At 42.8% G+C, this 16241-nt stretch overlaps 1 protein-coding gene across 1 annotated transcript in view; it reads right to left on the bottom strand.

Moving 5' to 3' along the window:
* Positions 1-16241, bottom strand: part of LOC135915285 (uncharacterized) — a 297520-nt gene that overhangs the window by 124168 nt on the left and 157111 nt on the right. Inside the window, exons 109-116 of the mRNA XM_070539179.1 lie at positions 9549-9736; positions 9359-9462; positions 8958-9060; positions 7301-7441; positions 6642-6755; positions 6188-6329; positions 5983-6042; positions 298-423 (exon numbers count right to left, since the gene is read on the bottom strand). Coding sequence (XP_070395280.1) covers positions 298-423; positions 5983-6042; positions 6188-6329; positions 6642-6755; positions 7301-7441; positions 8958-9060; positions 9359-9462; positions 9549-9736 — 978 coding nt within the window. The remainder of the gene's footprint in view (positions 1-297; positions 424-5982; positions 6043-6187; positions 6330-6641; positions 6756-7300; positions 7442-8957; positions 9061-9358; positions 9463-9548; positions 9737-16241) is intronic.

The raw sequence follows: 16241 nt of genomic DNA, 5'->3' as shown, positions 1-16241 counted from the left end.
TGCTGCAATTGCTGGTAGTCGCCTGCTTTTAGAGTGGATGCCTCTGAAGCCTTTAGAATTTCCTTAATGTGAGAGCATGCCACTGCCAATGACCTCAGTGCCATCAAAAATCAAAAGGATTCACAGAGGCCCTGCCAAAGTAGCAGTGAACAATAGTTCCTTGGAGCAGACTGTACTTGCCATGGGTAAACACTTGTCAAAAACTTCTCATTAATAATAATAATAATAATAATAATAATAATAATAATAATAATAATAATAATAATAATAATAATAATAATAATACAGCAGACTCACCAAGCCGAACTTTCACTTCTCTGGTACTTTCAGTCAGTTCAATGTTCATGTAAATGACATAATCACATACTTGTGTCAAAAGATCTGGAAACCTGATTTCCTTTGAATAAACGCACATGAGGGAGTCTGCAAGCAGAAAAAGAAAAAAAAAAGACGGTATTAGTTAGATGCTCACCACATACCCAGTTTTCTACTTTTGTCAACAAAACATTGCAGCTGTGAAAATTGCTGAAGAAACAATGGATAGCATGTGCACCATTCTTTATCACATAAAAGAAATTTTACAACACATGCAGCTGGACCTGGTAATAATAAGTTGTGATCGACACAAAATTACCTTCATTGTTATCAAATATTTGTTATAAGCATATATGCTGATATTGGTTAAATGAAGTTTGTAATTGGGGCTATATAAAAGAAATGCAAGGTTATATTATGCCTCCTACGGGCAAGCACTTGGCACTGTTGGTTTCAATTGGCTATCGGCAGCTTGCTGTGCGGTGGTGGTGGCGGCGGCATTGTAGTAGTAGTAGTAGTAGTAGTAGTAGTAGTAGTGGTGGTGGAAAAAAAAAAAGAAAAGGGACCGAAGCAAAAGGCACTTTATGCCCCTGTCAAAGGCTTCTGCATCTGTGGTTCAGCACAGTGGTCACTAAGGGAAAACACTAACATTTGACGCATTATAAAAACGTGAGTGATAACAAAGTGGTATTTCATACTTACCAAAGCAGCTAACGACAAACACGTTTCATATAGTTCTAACGAAGCAGCGAGAAAAAAAAAAGCACTCGCACCTACTTATGACAAAATTAACATAAGTTCCATATAAGTTCTGTGCAATATTGTTTAGCGCTGATAAATTATTCGTTTTTCCAACAAAATTTCTTTACCTTGTTTTTTAATAGCCTGTGGACTAATGCCAAAATCAAAGATATTATCCAATTCATTATCTAATTGCATTGCCTGGTATTATATTGTTTGTTTTCCATAAATTGTCCTTGTTCTTGGCAATCGTAAATTTCTTCTTGCGGGATAATGATGACTATTTTCTTTGTGTATGCGCAGCTTATTTCTATATACCTCTTTTAGTAGTTAAAGTAATATATTTGGCTTGCCTTCAACACTTTTATGCTTATAAGAGAGCATTGAAGTGTGCAAATGGTGTATACTACTACCATGTTAGTTTTCGCAACAATGGAGTATTTGCTTTAGTAGCACAATCAGTTTGTTAAAATTGTTTTTACTTGTCGTCCCCCATACTAATATACCATACCATAGTCTCAAATAGAAGAGCGAATTGCAACACTTTTTCTATCCACTCAGGAATAATGGAATGAATTTTACACAGGCATCTCACCATTTGTGCAAGTTGTTTACTAAATGATTAATGTGGACATTCCCCGTTAAGTCTTTGCAGAATCATATGCCAAGAATTTTTGATCTTTTTCTCACTTTGTAGTGTTTCCGTCAAAGTTTATCTTTGTGTCACATTTCACATGTTTATTTACTGGGCAAAATATCATATATGTAGTTCCTGTCGTATTTAAATGTAGCTTGTTTTGTTTGATCCAGTTTTAAAGTGATGTCATATACTCATTTACATTTTTTTCGAGTGTTTCTAAGTGCTGTGATGTAACGAATGTGTTTGCGTTGTCAGCATACATAATAAACTGTGGGGAGGCTGGTATACAGACTATATCACTCACATAGAGTAGGACGAGCAAAGGACTCATTATAGAACCTTGCGGAACTCCTTGGGTCAACGGAAGCTGACTTGATGTAGATGTTTTCATTTGTACTAGTTGGTACCGGTTGCACGAGTAATTTTCTAAAAGCTCAAGGGCAACCCCACGTATTCTGTACTGGGAGAGTTTCTGCAATGTCATAATGTATGGAATCAAAATTTTTTTTATGTGCAAGAATCAACCAAGCAAAAATTTTTTTTTTTCCATGTTTTCAATTATCTTATCTTTAAGTATCATTAATGCCTGGTCAGTAGCCTTATTTTTCTGAAAGCCATATCGACATGTTATGCTCTAAATATGTGGTGCTTATCAAGAAATGATAACGACCTGTCATGAATAACATCTTCAAAAATCTTACATAATGTGGTAAGTACTGATACTGGTCTAAAGTTTGACAAGTTGTTCATGCCACTAACGTTATGAATTGGGGTTACCCTTGCAACTCGTAACTGTTCAGGGAATACGCCTGTCATCAATACCAGATTTGCTAAATGAGCAAGAACCTATTAATGGACACATTAATGGACATATTAGCTTACATTCAGCTGCTGTGATCTCATCTATACCTGGTGCAACATTACTTTTAAGTGCATTTATTAAGTTAGCTATCTCAGTACTGTCAGTTGGAAGCATAAATATAGAATTTCGCAGTGCTACAGTTTCTACAAAATGAGAGTCTTGTTATTTTCCGAGCAGCTATTGTGGGCACCCACATAGATGAAATGACAATTCATGGCATTTGCTAGGTCTTCACCATGTAGCACCACGTTTGCCTCTTGCATTTCTATAGTATTGTATCTCACTTTCTTCCTTCCAGTAAGGGCATTAACCATTTCACAGACGTTTCCTGGGTTATCATATGTTTTCAAACTTTTTCTGATAATATTTGCATTTATATTTGCGTTTAGCTTTTTTAAAAACGGATGTCAGTGCATTGGAATATTTTTTGTACTTTATGAATGCTTCAGGATCTCACAGACTCAAGGAATTATTAAAAAGGCCATTTTTTATTTTTATGCACTTATAAAGTGAGTAATTTACCCAGGGTTCCAACAGTTTCTTTTCTTGCAAAAGGACAGTTGTTCTCTATGGAAAAATGTGTCGTAACATTGATGTAATAAATTCAAAATTGTATTGTAATCCTTATCAGCATCTTTCTTTTTGGCATACATCTCTCCAATCTAGTGCTTCAACCAACTGAAAAATTAAGTTTTTAGTATTGCTATTTATGTTGCATCAGTAGAGGGTTTCTTTGTGTTGCTTTTGGCATTGCGATATCATGAATATGAAACAAAACACTGGTAAATGGTCGCTAAGATCACTTGCTACGATACCGCATGTGGTTTCCGATGGTTCGAATTTGTGACACATAGTACGTCCAGTAATGTTGCAGTATGTGTCCTTGACCTTGTAGGGGAACATATATAACTTGCACACGCAAACATAGAAAGTAGTGTCTCAAAATTTCCTGCATAAGCATCTTTTGAAGCAAGGTCAATATTTATGTTCCCCATAATTATATAAGAAGTGTTATGAAGAAATGGGGAGGATAGTAATGTGTCCATAAATTTCAGAAAGTGCACTTTATGCCCTTGAGGTGGCCTATAAGCAGCAATAGTTATAAGTTTATATATCCATGTTGCCAAACATTCAAAGTCTGCTGTCACCACCGATAGATCCAGTTTTTCATAGGCATACTTTCCCTTGAAATAAATAGCGACACCACCGCCTTTTCTATCCGCACGGCACAGATGCTCACATCGATATCCGGTAAAACTTGATGCAGCACTGCTATAAGTTAACCATACTTTCAGGGAACAAAAGTAAATCAAGTTTACTATATCAAAGTATATATGGCAGCAGCCAAATAATAATATATGTTGCTGTTATGACCACATGCAGAGCAGCATGGACGCATAAAAATACGCAAGTGGTCCCTGTTAAATGACAACACAATTGAAAGACTACAGGGGAGCTCTATGTAAATAAAACCAGTATTATTACTCTGCATTCAGTTATTTGAGCCAATTAACAAACTGTCTACAGTAATTAATGAATAAACAGAGCATGCTTTATGACATACCGGCAAATATTTGCCCAAGTTAAGTAACTCTCATAAACAGACGTCTTCGTAATAATTCTTATAGGCCAGGAAAACAACACGGGAGGCACCAAAATGTTTTGTTACAGAGTGATATTTCCTTCATTTTAAAAGCTTGCTTACAGGCGTTACCACAATGTGCAAGATTCTGACAGGGGCAGAACTTTCAAGATGACTCAAACTAGTAATTGACTTGAGACAAGTAATTAGCAAAACAAGACTAATCTTTTTTTAGTAAAAGAGTAAGAAAGCATGAAGCAAGCATGATAGCAGCCTGACAAAGACACTCGCTTCATGCACCAGATGAAGAGGCCTAAACTTTAATGTCATTCCCAGACACCTGCTAAGGACGTAATGACAGCAGCACTCTTTGGTAATTCAGTTTCAGCTTTCCCGGTGGATTGGCTGCAGCTCATTGTTCTGCAAGAATTACCAGTAATAGCTTTTTGCATGTCTGGAACCAGTTATGAACTCCTCGGATATGATGGGCTTCAGGTCATGCACTAGGATTAGTTGTCTGACTCTTTCAGTAAAACAATACATTAAATAGCATATTTTAAAAAATACTTGTCTAATTACTAGCTTAAGTTATTTTATACGCATGCCTCTGTGACAAAAGCAAGTCATATAATTATTGCATCCTTCCAAATCTTAAAGAAAGCTTGAGTGCATTCTCTGAAACGCCATGTATATTAAAATTTGTGGGTGCTTAGGTGGCACAACTTGTGAATGATTAAGCAAATTCCAACATAATGCTGTCATGCCCTGATTACTTAAATCATAAAATACGAGTTTGACAGCTCATCTTTCTAACCTGGTCTGCAAATATGTTTGTGAATTAAATTTCAAGGTCCAATATGTGGGTACACAAACTACAGTGGCTATTCATTCTACAGAGAATGAATCAGAAGCTTTATAAAATTTCTATGAAAAGCAAGAACACGAGATAGAATGAATAGCCTTGTAGAGTATGCAAGGCAGGAAGTTAGAAGTGAACCTCAGCATGTGCAATGCTGCTAACCAGTGCTTATGGTGATGGAAAATGAGGTTTAATGTATTGCTCCGTGTTACTCCAATTAAAGAGACAGCCACTAACCAACCATCAGTGACCGTGCAGGAAGTAATGCCACTTTCGTGATGGCTAGGCAATAGTCTTAAATACCAGAGAAACTTGACAGGTAGTCCCACTCCATTCATGAACTTCTTTTACTTAGGCACTAAAACATGACATGCACCTCTTTTTCAACATATTACACATTCTGCAAGAATGGGCAATTATTCGGATATTACAGTATATTGGAAGAACTGAAGGTCAATTTGATGAACACCGTAAACATGGGAATTTGATTTGAATGTCACATCTGTTACTTGCTACAGCTACACAAAAGCCTCAATGGGCATCAGAAGTGCTGAGTGGCTTGGGAAGTGATGGGGGGAAGGGAAAGCGGTTACTTAACATGCCCAAGTCTGAGAAGAAAGGGTGTGTATGGCCACTACCGTGTCTCCCCACTCCTATCACAAACACACACACACACATGCATAATTCACTACTTCCAGCATCACCAAAAGGTACACAAAAGCAAAGCTGGTTTCGTATAATGTAGAGATTCCTACTGCTCTATTCTGTACGACTACCATTCATAGCCACCTGATCCCAAAGATAACACGGGTGAAGCACCACTATGACCATTGATGAAGCATGAAAATAAATGCCATTGACATCGAATTGTTACATTATCCCAGCTCTGTTTCGAGCTGGGACAATGCAGCTATTCTATTGTGTGCATGCTGCTTATATGCACCTGTTGTTTGCTCATAGTAGAACCACCCTTGTGTACACACCTGGAGGTCCCGCTGTCCTATGCTTGACTCGTGGACTGCGTGTCGATGTTGTCACGTTTGCTGGGCAGTAAAAATGGCAAATAATCATTTTATATTTACAAATAGGTGGTAAAACATTTGTTCTGCTAGGAAACTTCTCACAAGATAAATTACTGGTGCTTCATAGTTTTGCAAATTCAAATACGGGCACGTGGCTTGTACAGACCAGTTTTCTTTGTGATGAGTCGAGAGATGTAAGCCAGTCTGGATGCTGGCTCTCTGTTTGCACAACTCCCAACCAGGTCCTCAGCACCAACGTAAAATGCTGCTACAGATATGTTCGGGTTCGTTATTGAGACGCTAGTGATCTGGAAAAGATATTAGTGTATGGGTCATCACCCGATGTGTTGCAGAACAAGAAAGAAAGAGCTTATAATGTAAAATTATCTTCCTACATATACATGATGGCTTCAACAATAAGTTCAATACCTGAAGCATATATTTAACACACATATGCAGTACTGATAAAAAGATGTATCGCTTAATAATGTAAAACAATAAAAAATATGACAGAAACACGAAAACGTTATCTGAATTTTAGAATGTATTCATGCACCCGAGGACTTAGAAAAGCATAGTTTTTGTAAGAGCATACAGTACAAGTGAAAGTTCACACTTACTCGTTCTGCTATAGTCATTTCATCTTCATAGACCATGAGCTGAGCGGGATTACGCAGGCTCACAGGTCCATGTACTGACCTTTCTTCTTTGTAGAATCCATAGCCAAAGCATGTCTTGTTTAAAGAATAAGTGAACAGAAATGAGATGGTAAGAAAAAGAGCACTGTGGAGTTAGATGTAAGCGAGATCAAACCATTAATAAGCCTGCCTGGAAATCAATAGTGAGAGGGGTCAGACCCTGTAGCAGATATTTTGATAAAAGAATGCTACAAGACACATTTAAGATGTAGTTTGATTTTTAAACACACTAATGAACGTAGATGCACCAGTAAATAGTGTAACTGTCTAACTGCAAAAGAGGATGCGTTCTTGGGTACACGGGAACTTACAGTGGAAACAATTCAATTAACGGCTGATGGCTGCAGTGAAAACTGGGTGTCTCAAGTACGTGATGTGTCTTTGCTACACAAGAGGCAACATATGGCTTGTGTTTTTCATATATAACACATACGGAAACCCATATAATATTAAACTATATAACCCATAACACATAAGACCTAGTTCCATATAAGAATATATAAGGCGCAGCATAGTTAAAGCTACAGTGTCAATCACTTCCAGATATAGAAGGCACAAAAGCAGCAAAAAACTAAACAAACCACTGCATAGCCATGCCAATCCTCTTCTATGCAGGAATCACCAGGATCACTGTGCCCTTTAGAGATGTCATAACTTATCACAGGAAGAAACACCGATACAGCCAGCATTGCAGTGGCCCCACTGCCTTTCATTACCTCATCCTGTGGACCAAGACAGATTACACACTTATTTATGTCTGTGCATTTTCATTTCATTATAAACAGCACACAGAAACTATAGGCACACTCCAATAAGTAAAACATCTTCAAAGAAACCAAACATGTTTGTTTAACTAAATCTGCATGTATATGAAGCATAGACGCATGCTGAACGAAAGAAGCTGTTCTCACACTGTAGCTTTTCTCTTTGATATCATTATTATTACTCTTTTCTTTTACTCCCCTGACTGGCAACAGTTTCTGAACAGAAGTACAACATTGTAAGAGTTGGTATTGCTGAGTAGTGCTGCACAAAGTTTGTACATATAAGGGTTGCAGCATGTTGAGTTTGCCAAGCCAACTTTTTTGCATACAGCCCAATGTAACTTCCGTGAGAAATTTTAGGCAACTTTGTTCAGTGGAAACTTTTGTTGCAAATGTCACTCAAATGAGATGGTTATTCAATCAACGATTGTAAAATTGAAGTTTTACTGTACCTCACAAGTATCAACATGGCAACATCACAACATGACAAACGTTACGGTGTCGAAAAAAGATTGACAGTCACTTTAGCATACGCAAAAGAGGGTGAAGGCAAAAGCCTGCGCCCTAAGAGACATTCATTAAATTACTTGTCATTCTCATTCGAATGCATTTTTACTTCTTATTATGTATTTGTTTTCTCCCACTAAAGTTTGTGGTTTCGAATGCCCTGATTTATGCTACCTTAAGTAGTTCTGCCTTAATTAACTTTGCCCTAATTAACACCAAGGTCATGGGTATGACTCCCATCAATGGTTGTGGGTTTGAGTGCCTTAATTAACTCTAGCTTAATTAACTGCCTTTTCATGGCATGACGAGTGGCATGTCTGTACAAGGCAAGTTAACATTATTTTCTGTACTGCATGCCATGTTTTCCAGACTATCGGGGGTATGAGCCACTAAAGGCTTTCGTGTTAACTGTGAGCTTTGAAGTGCGCACAGTACAGTTACAAAGCAAACAGCAGCATAGTTGTACTGACTCATCTAACTTCATGGGAATGCATTGAGCTAGCACTTTCTGTGTAATAAGCAGGAACTATCTGTATTCAAGTTTATGATTGCACTGGAAAACAAATGAAAGTAAGTGGCATGAGATGCTACTTATGTGCTGCAGAAGCTGTCATAATGCAAGTTCAGTATACTGCTAAAATGCTGCCTATCATCTTGTGATTTGTGCAGCACTCATGAAAGAATGGAGACAAAGGAAAGAAAGTGCACAAGACAAGTGCTGCCTGGTGCACTTCCTTTTATTTGTTCCAATTCTTTTGCAAGCGCTGCACAAATCACAAGATGATGAACGCATACCAACTTGCTTAGTTCTTGATCCTAAAGTGTACTGTCAGTGTTTGAGATATCTTATTTAAAGGTTTTCATGTTTTTTCTAACCACATTTAGAAATCATTAGAAAAATGAAGGTGTGTTGCAAATATCTGCACAGCTACAGTAAAGTTTACTGTGGAATACATTCAATGCTTACCAGCAGCACAGGATCATCATATTTGAAGTACAATGAACTGTTCATCAAACACTTGGAATGTTTTTCAAGACTGTCCGGGAGAACAACCACATAGTCAGAATACCTGCAATAAGAAAGGCAATGCTCAGATTAACTGCTCAATGCAATGTTTAATTACAAACTGCATGGATACAGTTCTGGCTTGACTTGATTTGCAGTTTCACTTCACATGATGTTTGCCAGCTGATGTTTGTGTCAATCCAACACCAATACAAACATCATGTGTGTCAATCCCAATACCAAAGTCATAATTTATCATAAACTGCAAGAATATATAACAGAAAGGTGAATAAAATCATGATTTATATCTCCGCCTTATACAGAATAAGATATATGATACACATACAGACATATCAACTTACTTGCCAAGCTCAGATATAACTTTATTCAATGTTGCATGCTGCGCTCCAACTACCAAAGTAAATTCTTTTTGGTGTTTATTCTTTTTGAACAACTTCCACATTTCCTGCATAGAAAAGTCGTCCGTGTATAGAAAAAGGTACATAAATAAAAGGTAAAAATTCATTTACAGCAGATGTGCACTATGCATACCATTGCAGTCTTCAACAAAATATCGGCACTTGTATTTGAGCTGACGAACAGTGCATAGCCGTCCATCTTCACAGTAATGAGTGCCACTAGCATCACTCTGCTAAAGAGAGGATCATAACTGGAAATGTCATGGACCACGCTTCTTGAAAGCAGCAGCTCAGTATTGCCAGAATGACCGAGTTCATCACCTGTTAAAGATAATGATTTATGTTGATGTTACTCTCCAAAGGAAAATAAAAATCAGCCAGAGGAAAACGAATTAAACATTTAAGATACCCATTAGGTACTGTAGTTATGCAGCAGAATGATTGTGCACTTTAAGTCAGAGACCACATATCATTCTTACCCTCACGATGCTCAGAGATTATACAGTGACCTTTTGTTCCTTTCTTTTTCTTCCCAACAACTTTAAAGGAAGATGTTCAGCTAATCACTGGTGTGATCTCACCTAAATTTTGCAGCAAGATCGCATTTTCTGGTCCTCTGTGTTCAATAAAATATTTAGCATCCCTGTTTGCATGGTTTGTCTAGAAAAATATGAAAGGCCACTATGATGGGCACCTTGCCTTCAGTAAGCAACCTACTGTGGAGACGTGGACTAGTTTCCCAGTTGGCCAATAACTAAAGGTTTCGAAAAACAAGGAAAAAAACACCATTAAATGTTTTGATGAATGGTAAAAACTAAAAGATGTGATCCTGTGAAGCTTGAGTGAAAACAAAGCAGAAAAAAAAACACTCTACATGTGCAAGTGGGCTAAGAAGTTCATGAAGTAGCGCAGCTTTTTAATTAGAGAATTTCGCACAGGCAACTTGGTCACTGCCTTTTTTGTTTCTATATTTTTTTCAGCTCACAAGCTGAAATGAATGTCCTCAGTTCACTGACACATGGTGTTATCAAACTGCACACCTTGCTGCGATGGAGAAGGCATTATTCACAGCTAATGAAAACTTACACTTCAGTCAACCAAAGATATTGTTGCGAGCGAAGGAGACCGTTTGTAACCCTTACGGATGAAGGGGACCGTTTACTTTAAGTCGAGAAGGTGAGCGCAAGAGCGGTCAGCTGGTGTATCCACTGAGCGTCGTCCTCTTCTTTCCTCCACCCGGGACCGCAAGCACGTTCACTGGTCTTCGTTTTCTTCATGCGTAACATTCCTCTCGTCGCAGACGAAGCCCGCCGGGCGAGTCAATCCATGTGTCTTGACGTGAACAATTTCAAGCGGGCGACATGGACCACCTGTGTCTTGGCAGCTCTTCTACCACTCGCCGTGAGGCGAGCTATGTTATACGTGACTTCCGTGAGTCTGTTAATAATCACAAACGGTCCATCATAGGTGGCCAAAAGCTTTTGGCATAACCCGCGTTTCCGTACTGGAGTCCACAGCCAGACTAAATCACCAGGGCGATAGGTTACCGGGCGGTGGCGAATGTCGTAGCGTGCTTTTGACCTGTCCTGCGATGCCAAAGTGCGCAAACGAGCAATACGACGAGCTTCTTCGGCGAGGCAGAGAGTCTCGGCGACAGTGGGATTTTCGTGACTGCAGAAGGGGAAAACAGTGTCGATTGTGTACCGGGGTGGCCGTGCGTACAGCAGGAAGAAAGGGCTATAGCCGGTGGTCTCGTGCTTGGCGGTGTTGAACGCGTACGTGATAAAAGGCAGTACGTCATCCCAGTTCCTGTGGTCGGATGAAACGTACATAGATAGCATGTTCACAATTGTTCGGTTGGTGCGCTCCGTAAGGCCATTCGTTTGTGGATGGTATGGTGTCGAGTGACGCAAGTGGGAATCACACAAACGAAGCAGCTCCTCTACGACGTCTGCTGTGAATTGTCGACCACGGTCGCTGATGATCACGCGAGGCGGACCATGTCGCAGGATCACATATTGCAGCAGGAATGCTGAAACGTCAGTGGCAGTTGCGGAGGGCACGGCCGCCGTCTCGCAATAACGTGTGAGGTAGTCGACGCAAACAACTATCCAACGGTTTCCCTTGGCTGATTTTGGAAATGGGCCTACGAAGTCAATGCCCACTTGTTGGAAAGGCGTGCTTGGAGGCGGGATCGGCTGCAGAAGACCTGCTGGAGCAGTAGATGGCCGTTTGTGGCGCTGACACTGCATGCAGCTGGCCACATACGTCTCAACAGATTGTCGCATTCCAGGCCAATAAAAGCGTTCCTGAATCCGGTAGAGCGTCCTCGCCGAACCTAGATGGCCAGACGTAGGGTCGTCGTGCATAGCACTCAGAATCGCTGTGCGAAGGCTCTCCGGCACCACTAGGAGGAAACGTGCGCCAGTGCTGGAAAAGTTCTTCTTATAGAGGAGTCCATCACGTACACAGAACTGGTTTGCTGTCGTCGACGCGGTCGTAGAGGTGAAGAGCGGTGTTAATTTATCGTCTTTTCGCTGTTCGGTTTTGAAGCAGTCGACGTCTGGAAAACGCGGCGACACAGAAGCCACGAGGTGATCGAAGTCGTCGGCGTCACAGTCCGTAGTACTAAGTGGCATACGCGAGAGACAGTCCGCATCAGCGTGTCGTCGACCACTCTTATAAGAGACGGTGAAGCTGTATTCTTGCAGTCGGAGCGCCCAGCGCGCAAGGCGGCCACAAGGGTCACGAAGATTCACGAGCCAACACAATGAGTGGTGGTCGGTGACCACTGTAAAGGGGTGTCCATACAGGTAAGAACGAAACCGCTGAACCGCAAATATTACCGCGAGGCATTCTTGTTCCGTCACAGTGTAATTCTGCTCGGGCCGACTTAATGAGCGGCTTGCATATGCGATCACGTGTTCGCGGTCACCGTAGCGTTGAACTAGGACGGCACCAATACCTATGCCACTGGCATCCGTATGGAGTTCTGTCGGAGCTGAAGGACTGAAGTGTTGAAGAACCGGTCGTGACGTCAGCAGGAACTTCAACTGACGAAAAGAAGAGTCGCACTCCGGAGTCCACTCAAAGGGGGTGTCCTTTCGTAGCAGGCATGTCAGCGGATACGCAACGTCGGCGAATTTAGGAATAAATCGGCGGAAATAGGAACAAAGCCCCAGAAAACTACGGAGCTCCTTGACACAGCGCGGTGCACTGAACGCTTCAACGGCTGCTGTTTTCTGGGGATCAGGGCGGATGCCATCCTTGTCGACGAGGTGCCCAAGCACAAGGGTTTGGCGGTCTCCGAAGTGGCATTTCTTAGAGTTTAAAACTAGACCAGCGTTTCTGATGCAGTTCAGGACAATATCTAGACGCGAGTTGTGTTCGCTGAAGGTGCGGCCAAAGATGACGACGTCGTCGAGGTAGCACATGCAGATGTTCCATTTCAAGCCACGCAATACAGTGTCCATAAATCTCTCGAAAGTTGCCGGAGCGTTGCACAATCCAAATGGCATTACATTAAATTCGAAGAGCCCGTCAGGGGTTACAAAGGCAGTCTTCTCCTTGTCGTCAGGATGCATCGGAATTTGCCAATAGCCGGATCGTAAATCTACTGAGGAAAAGTAAGAGGCGGAATGAAGGCAGTCTATTGCGTCATCAATACGTGGGAGTGGGTACATGTCCTTTTTTGTTACAGCATTCAAACGGCGATAGTCGACGCAAAATCTCCAAGATCCATCTTTTTTTTTAACAAGAATCACTGGAGCTGCCCACGGACTTGCTGACTCTTGTACGACTCCCTTTTTCATCATTTCGTGCACTTGTTCGTTGATAATCTGGCGCTCTGATGGTGAAACACGATATGGCTTTTGTCTAATCGGATTTGCCGAACCCGTGTTGATTGTATGGCGCGTTCGAGACGCAGGGATTGCAGGTTTACTGTCCTTCTGCGCAAAGTCGAATACCGAAACGTGCTTCGAAAGCACACCCACTAACGTTCGGCGTTCACTCGTGCTGAGCGATTTATTTACCATCGACAAAAGGGCCGTTTCCGAACTGTGGCCATCGGGTTCTTCAGGCACATCTGTAAGTTCAGCCACTGATAAGGACGCGTGTTCTCTGGCGAAGGCTAATTTCATGCCATCTGATAGTATAACGGGCTCCTTAGAACAGTTTACGGTCCATAAGCCAGTGCGTCCGCCTTTGATCGACACCACACAATGTGGCACCAACACATTCTTCTTCATACAGTTAAAGTGCATCGGTTCTACGGTAGCTTCGAAGCAGTCGGAATCGGCGCCGCAACAGACAACGGGAACGCAAACGGTAGATGATGCAGGTATGACCGTATCACCACAAACACACAGTGCAGTTTCGCGATCTACAGGGTTCTCCAGGAGTCCTGATGGAATCCTACCACTTAAGAATACTTTTCCTGTGCGGCAGTCGACAGTAGCACCACACTCCCGCAAGAAGTCCATGCCGAGAATAACATCATGAGTCGACCGAGGAATAATTACAAACTCTGTCGTAATAACATGGCCTCCCAAAAATACGTCAGCACTACACACACCAATAGGTCGCAACGGCTCACCACTCACTCCACAGAACTTTGAATCTTCGTCCCATTTAAACAAAACCTTTCGCCCTAACACGTGTTTAAAAGAGACACTCATGACCGAAATTGTTGCGCCTGTGTCCACCAGAGCCATCACAGGGACATTATCTACAAGCACGCGCACTTTGTTTTTCAGCATCAACACAGGAGGTATTTCTGTCAGTAGCACGTCTCCAGCGACCTCACCTCCATCGGCCGCGCTAGCTAGTTTTCCGGTGACGAAGGGGACGCGGTGCGACGCAGCGGTGAGGGAGAACGGGGCGCACGACGTTGCGGTGGGGGTGTCAAACTTCTGTCAGATGCTGGGGAGCGATTCCGAAAGCTGCTCGGCCAATACTCATCGCCAGACGATACGTGTGCTGGCCACGGGGCACCGTGTGGCCGTTCGGAGGGCCGAGAAAACTCTGACGGCTGGCCATACCACGTGGTCATACGCTGGTTGCAAAACCGCGATATATGACCCGGGACGCCACAGGAATAACACACCGGGAGAGGTCGAAACCTTGGTCGTTCGTCGATGAAGCGGACATTACCATTTTCCCGCGTGTAGTGGGTTGGTTCGTGGCGTGTGTCACGAGGATACATCGGGCGTCGAGAAGGCGTGCGCTGAGTGCGTTGGTCATAGCGCGGAGTCGGCGGGCGTGCTGTCATCCTCGACTGTGGGGCTGCGCTGTACTCCACGGCCGCTGCGGTAACCATCGGTTGCCAAGGGGCCGAATGTTGCGCCGTCATAGCCTCTCGCGACGTGTACACGCCATGGTGGTCAACAGTCGAATGCAACAACCCTTCGCGGTGGGAAAGTTCCTCGCGGACAATCTGTCGGATGGTCGAAGGAAGGTCGAGGCAAGGGCTCGTGTCCACACTGGCAACCGTCGTAACGTTTGCCAACCGACCAAACTTTGGCGCAATCCGACGCATCTTGAGCGTTTCAAAAGTTCTGCAGTGCCGAATGACGTCGGACACAGAACTGAGGCTCTCCTTTCCAATTAGAAAATTGTAGACATCCTCAGCCACTCCTTTCAGCAAATGTCCAACTTTATCTTCTTCCGACATGCGAGCATTGACCACCTTGCACAGCTTTAACACTTCTTCGATGTATGTTGTGCATGTCTCACCTGGTAGCTGCGCCCGTTACGACAGTGTCTGCTCCGCACGCTTCTTTTTGGCGACTGAGTCCCCAAAACACGCCTTTAACTCGTCAACAAAATGTTCCCACGTCGTAAGCGCGTCCTCGTGGTTCTCATACCACACGAGGGCGGTATCGGTCAGGGAGAACACCACATTGGTGAGCTGAGCGGTTGGATCCCACCCGTTGGATTTGCTCACTCGTTTGTAGTGCACGAGCCACTCGTCGGCATCTTCCCCAGCTTTGCCTCCGAAGGTGGGTGGAACTCGGTAGTATGGCAGTGGACTGCTAGGCGCTGCCCTCGGAGTGGCTCCTTCTTCTGGCATGTCGAAGATGGTCACGGCTGATGGCGGGAGGCCGGCAAGTCGACGGCTTCGACGAAGCTGCGGCAGTGCTGGTTCCGTTGTTGTGAGCGGTACCCCGCACCTCCACCACTTTGTTGCGAGCGAAGGAGACCGTTTGTAACCCTTACGGATGAAGGGGACCGTTTACTTTAAGTCGCGAAGGTGAGCGCAAGAGCGGTCAGCTGGTGTATCCACTGAGCGTCGTCCTCTTCTTTCCTCCACCCGGGACCGCAAGCACGTTCACTGGTCTTCGTTTTCTTCATGCGTAACAATATATACAGGGTGTCCCACATAACTTGAGCCAAGAATGAAAATTTGAAAGGCACGTCAAAAGTGAATTGAACTGTATGCATACTATTTGTAATAGCCTATAGTAACTCAGGCACTTTCTTGGTTTCCCCATAACTCACTAATTAATTAAGTTTAATTACCCACCTTTCTTAATTATTGGCTGAGCACCTCAAGTATGATACGCAGATTCCTAGAGCACCTTCAGAAACCACCTATCGAGTTGTTCCCTGCACGATATGTCTCCGTAGTCAATTTTTCCGGGTTGCAAAGAAAATCTGTGAAATATAAAAAAAGGCACGTGATGGAGCGCTTGTGCTGTGGTATTGTGCTGCTCTCAAATGTGCGTTTGGTGAACAAGGACGGCTGCATTGTGACTGGCGATAGTGAAGCGGCAGGGCGTTATGATGGTTGTAGGCAGCTACGCCGGCGGCTCCCGTCGGATGA

This window comes from Dermacentor albipictus, chromosome 5 (assembly GCF_038994185.2).
Source record: "Dermacentor albipictus isolate Rhodes 1998 colony chromosome 5, USDA_Dalb.pri_finalv2, whole genome shotgun sequence".
NCBI lineage: Eukaryota > Metazoa > Arthropoda > Arachnida > Ixodida > Ixodidae > Dermacentor > Dermacentor albipictus.
This window is presented reverse-complemented; position numbering and strand designations above follow the sequence as displayed.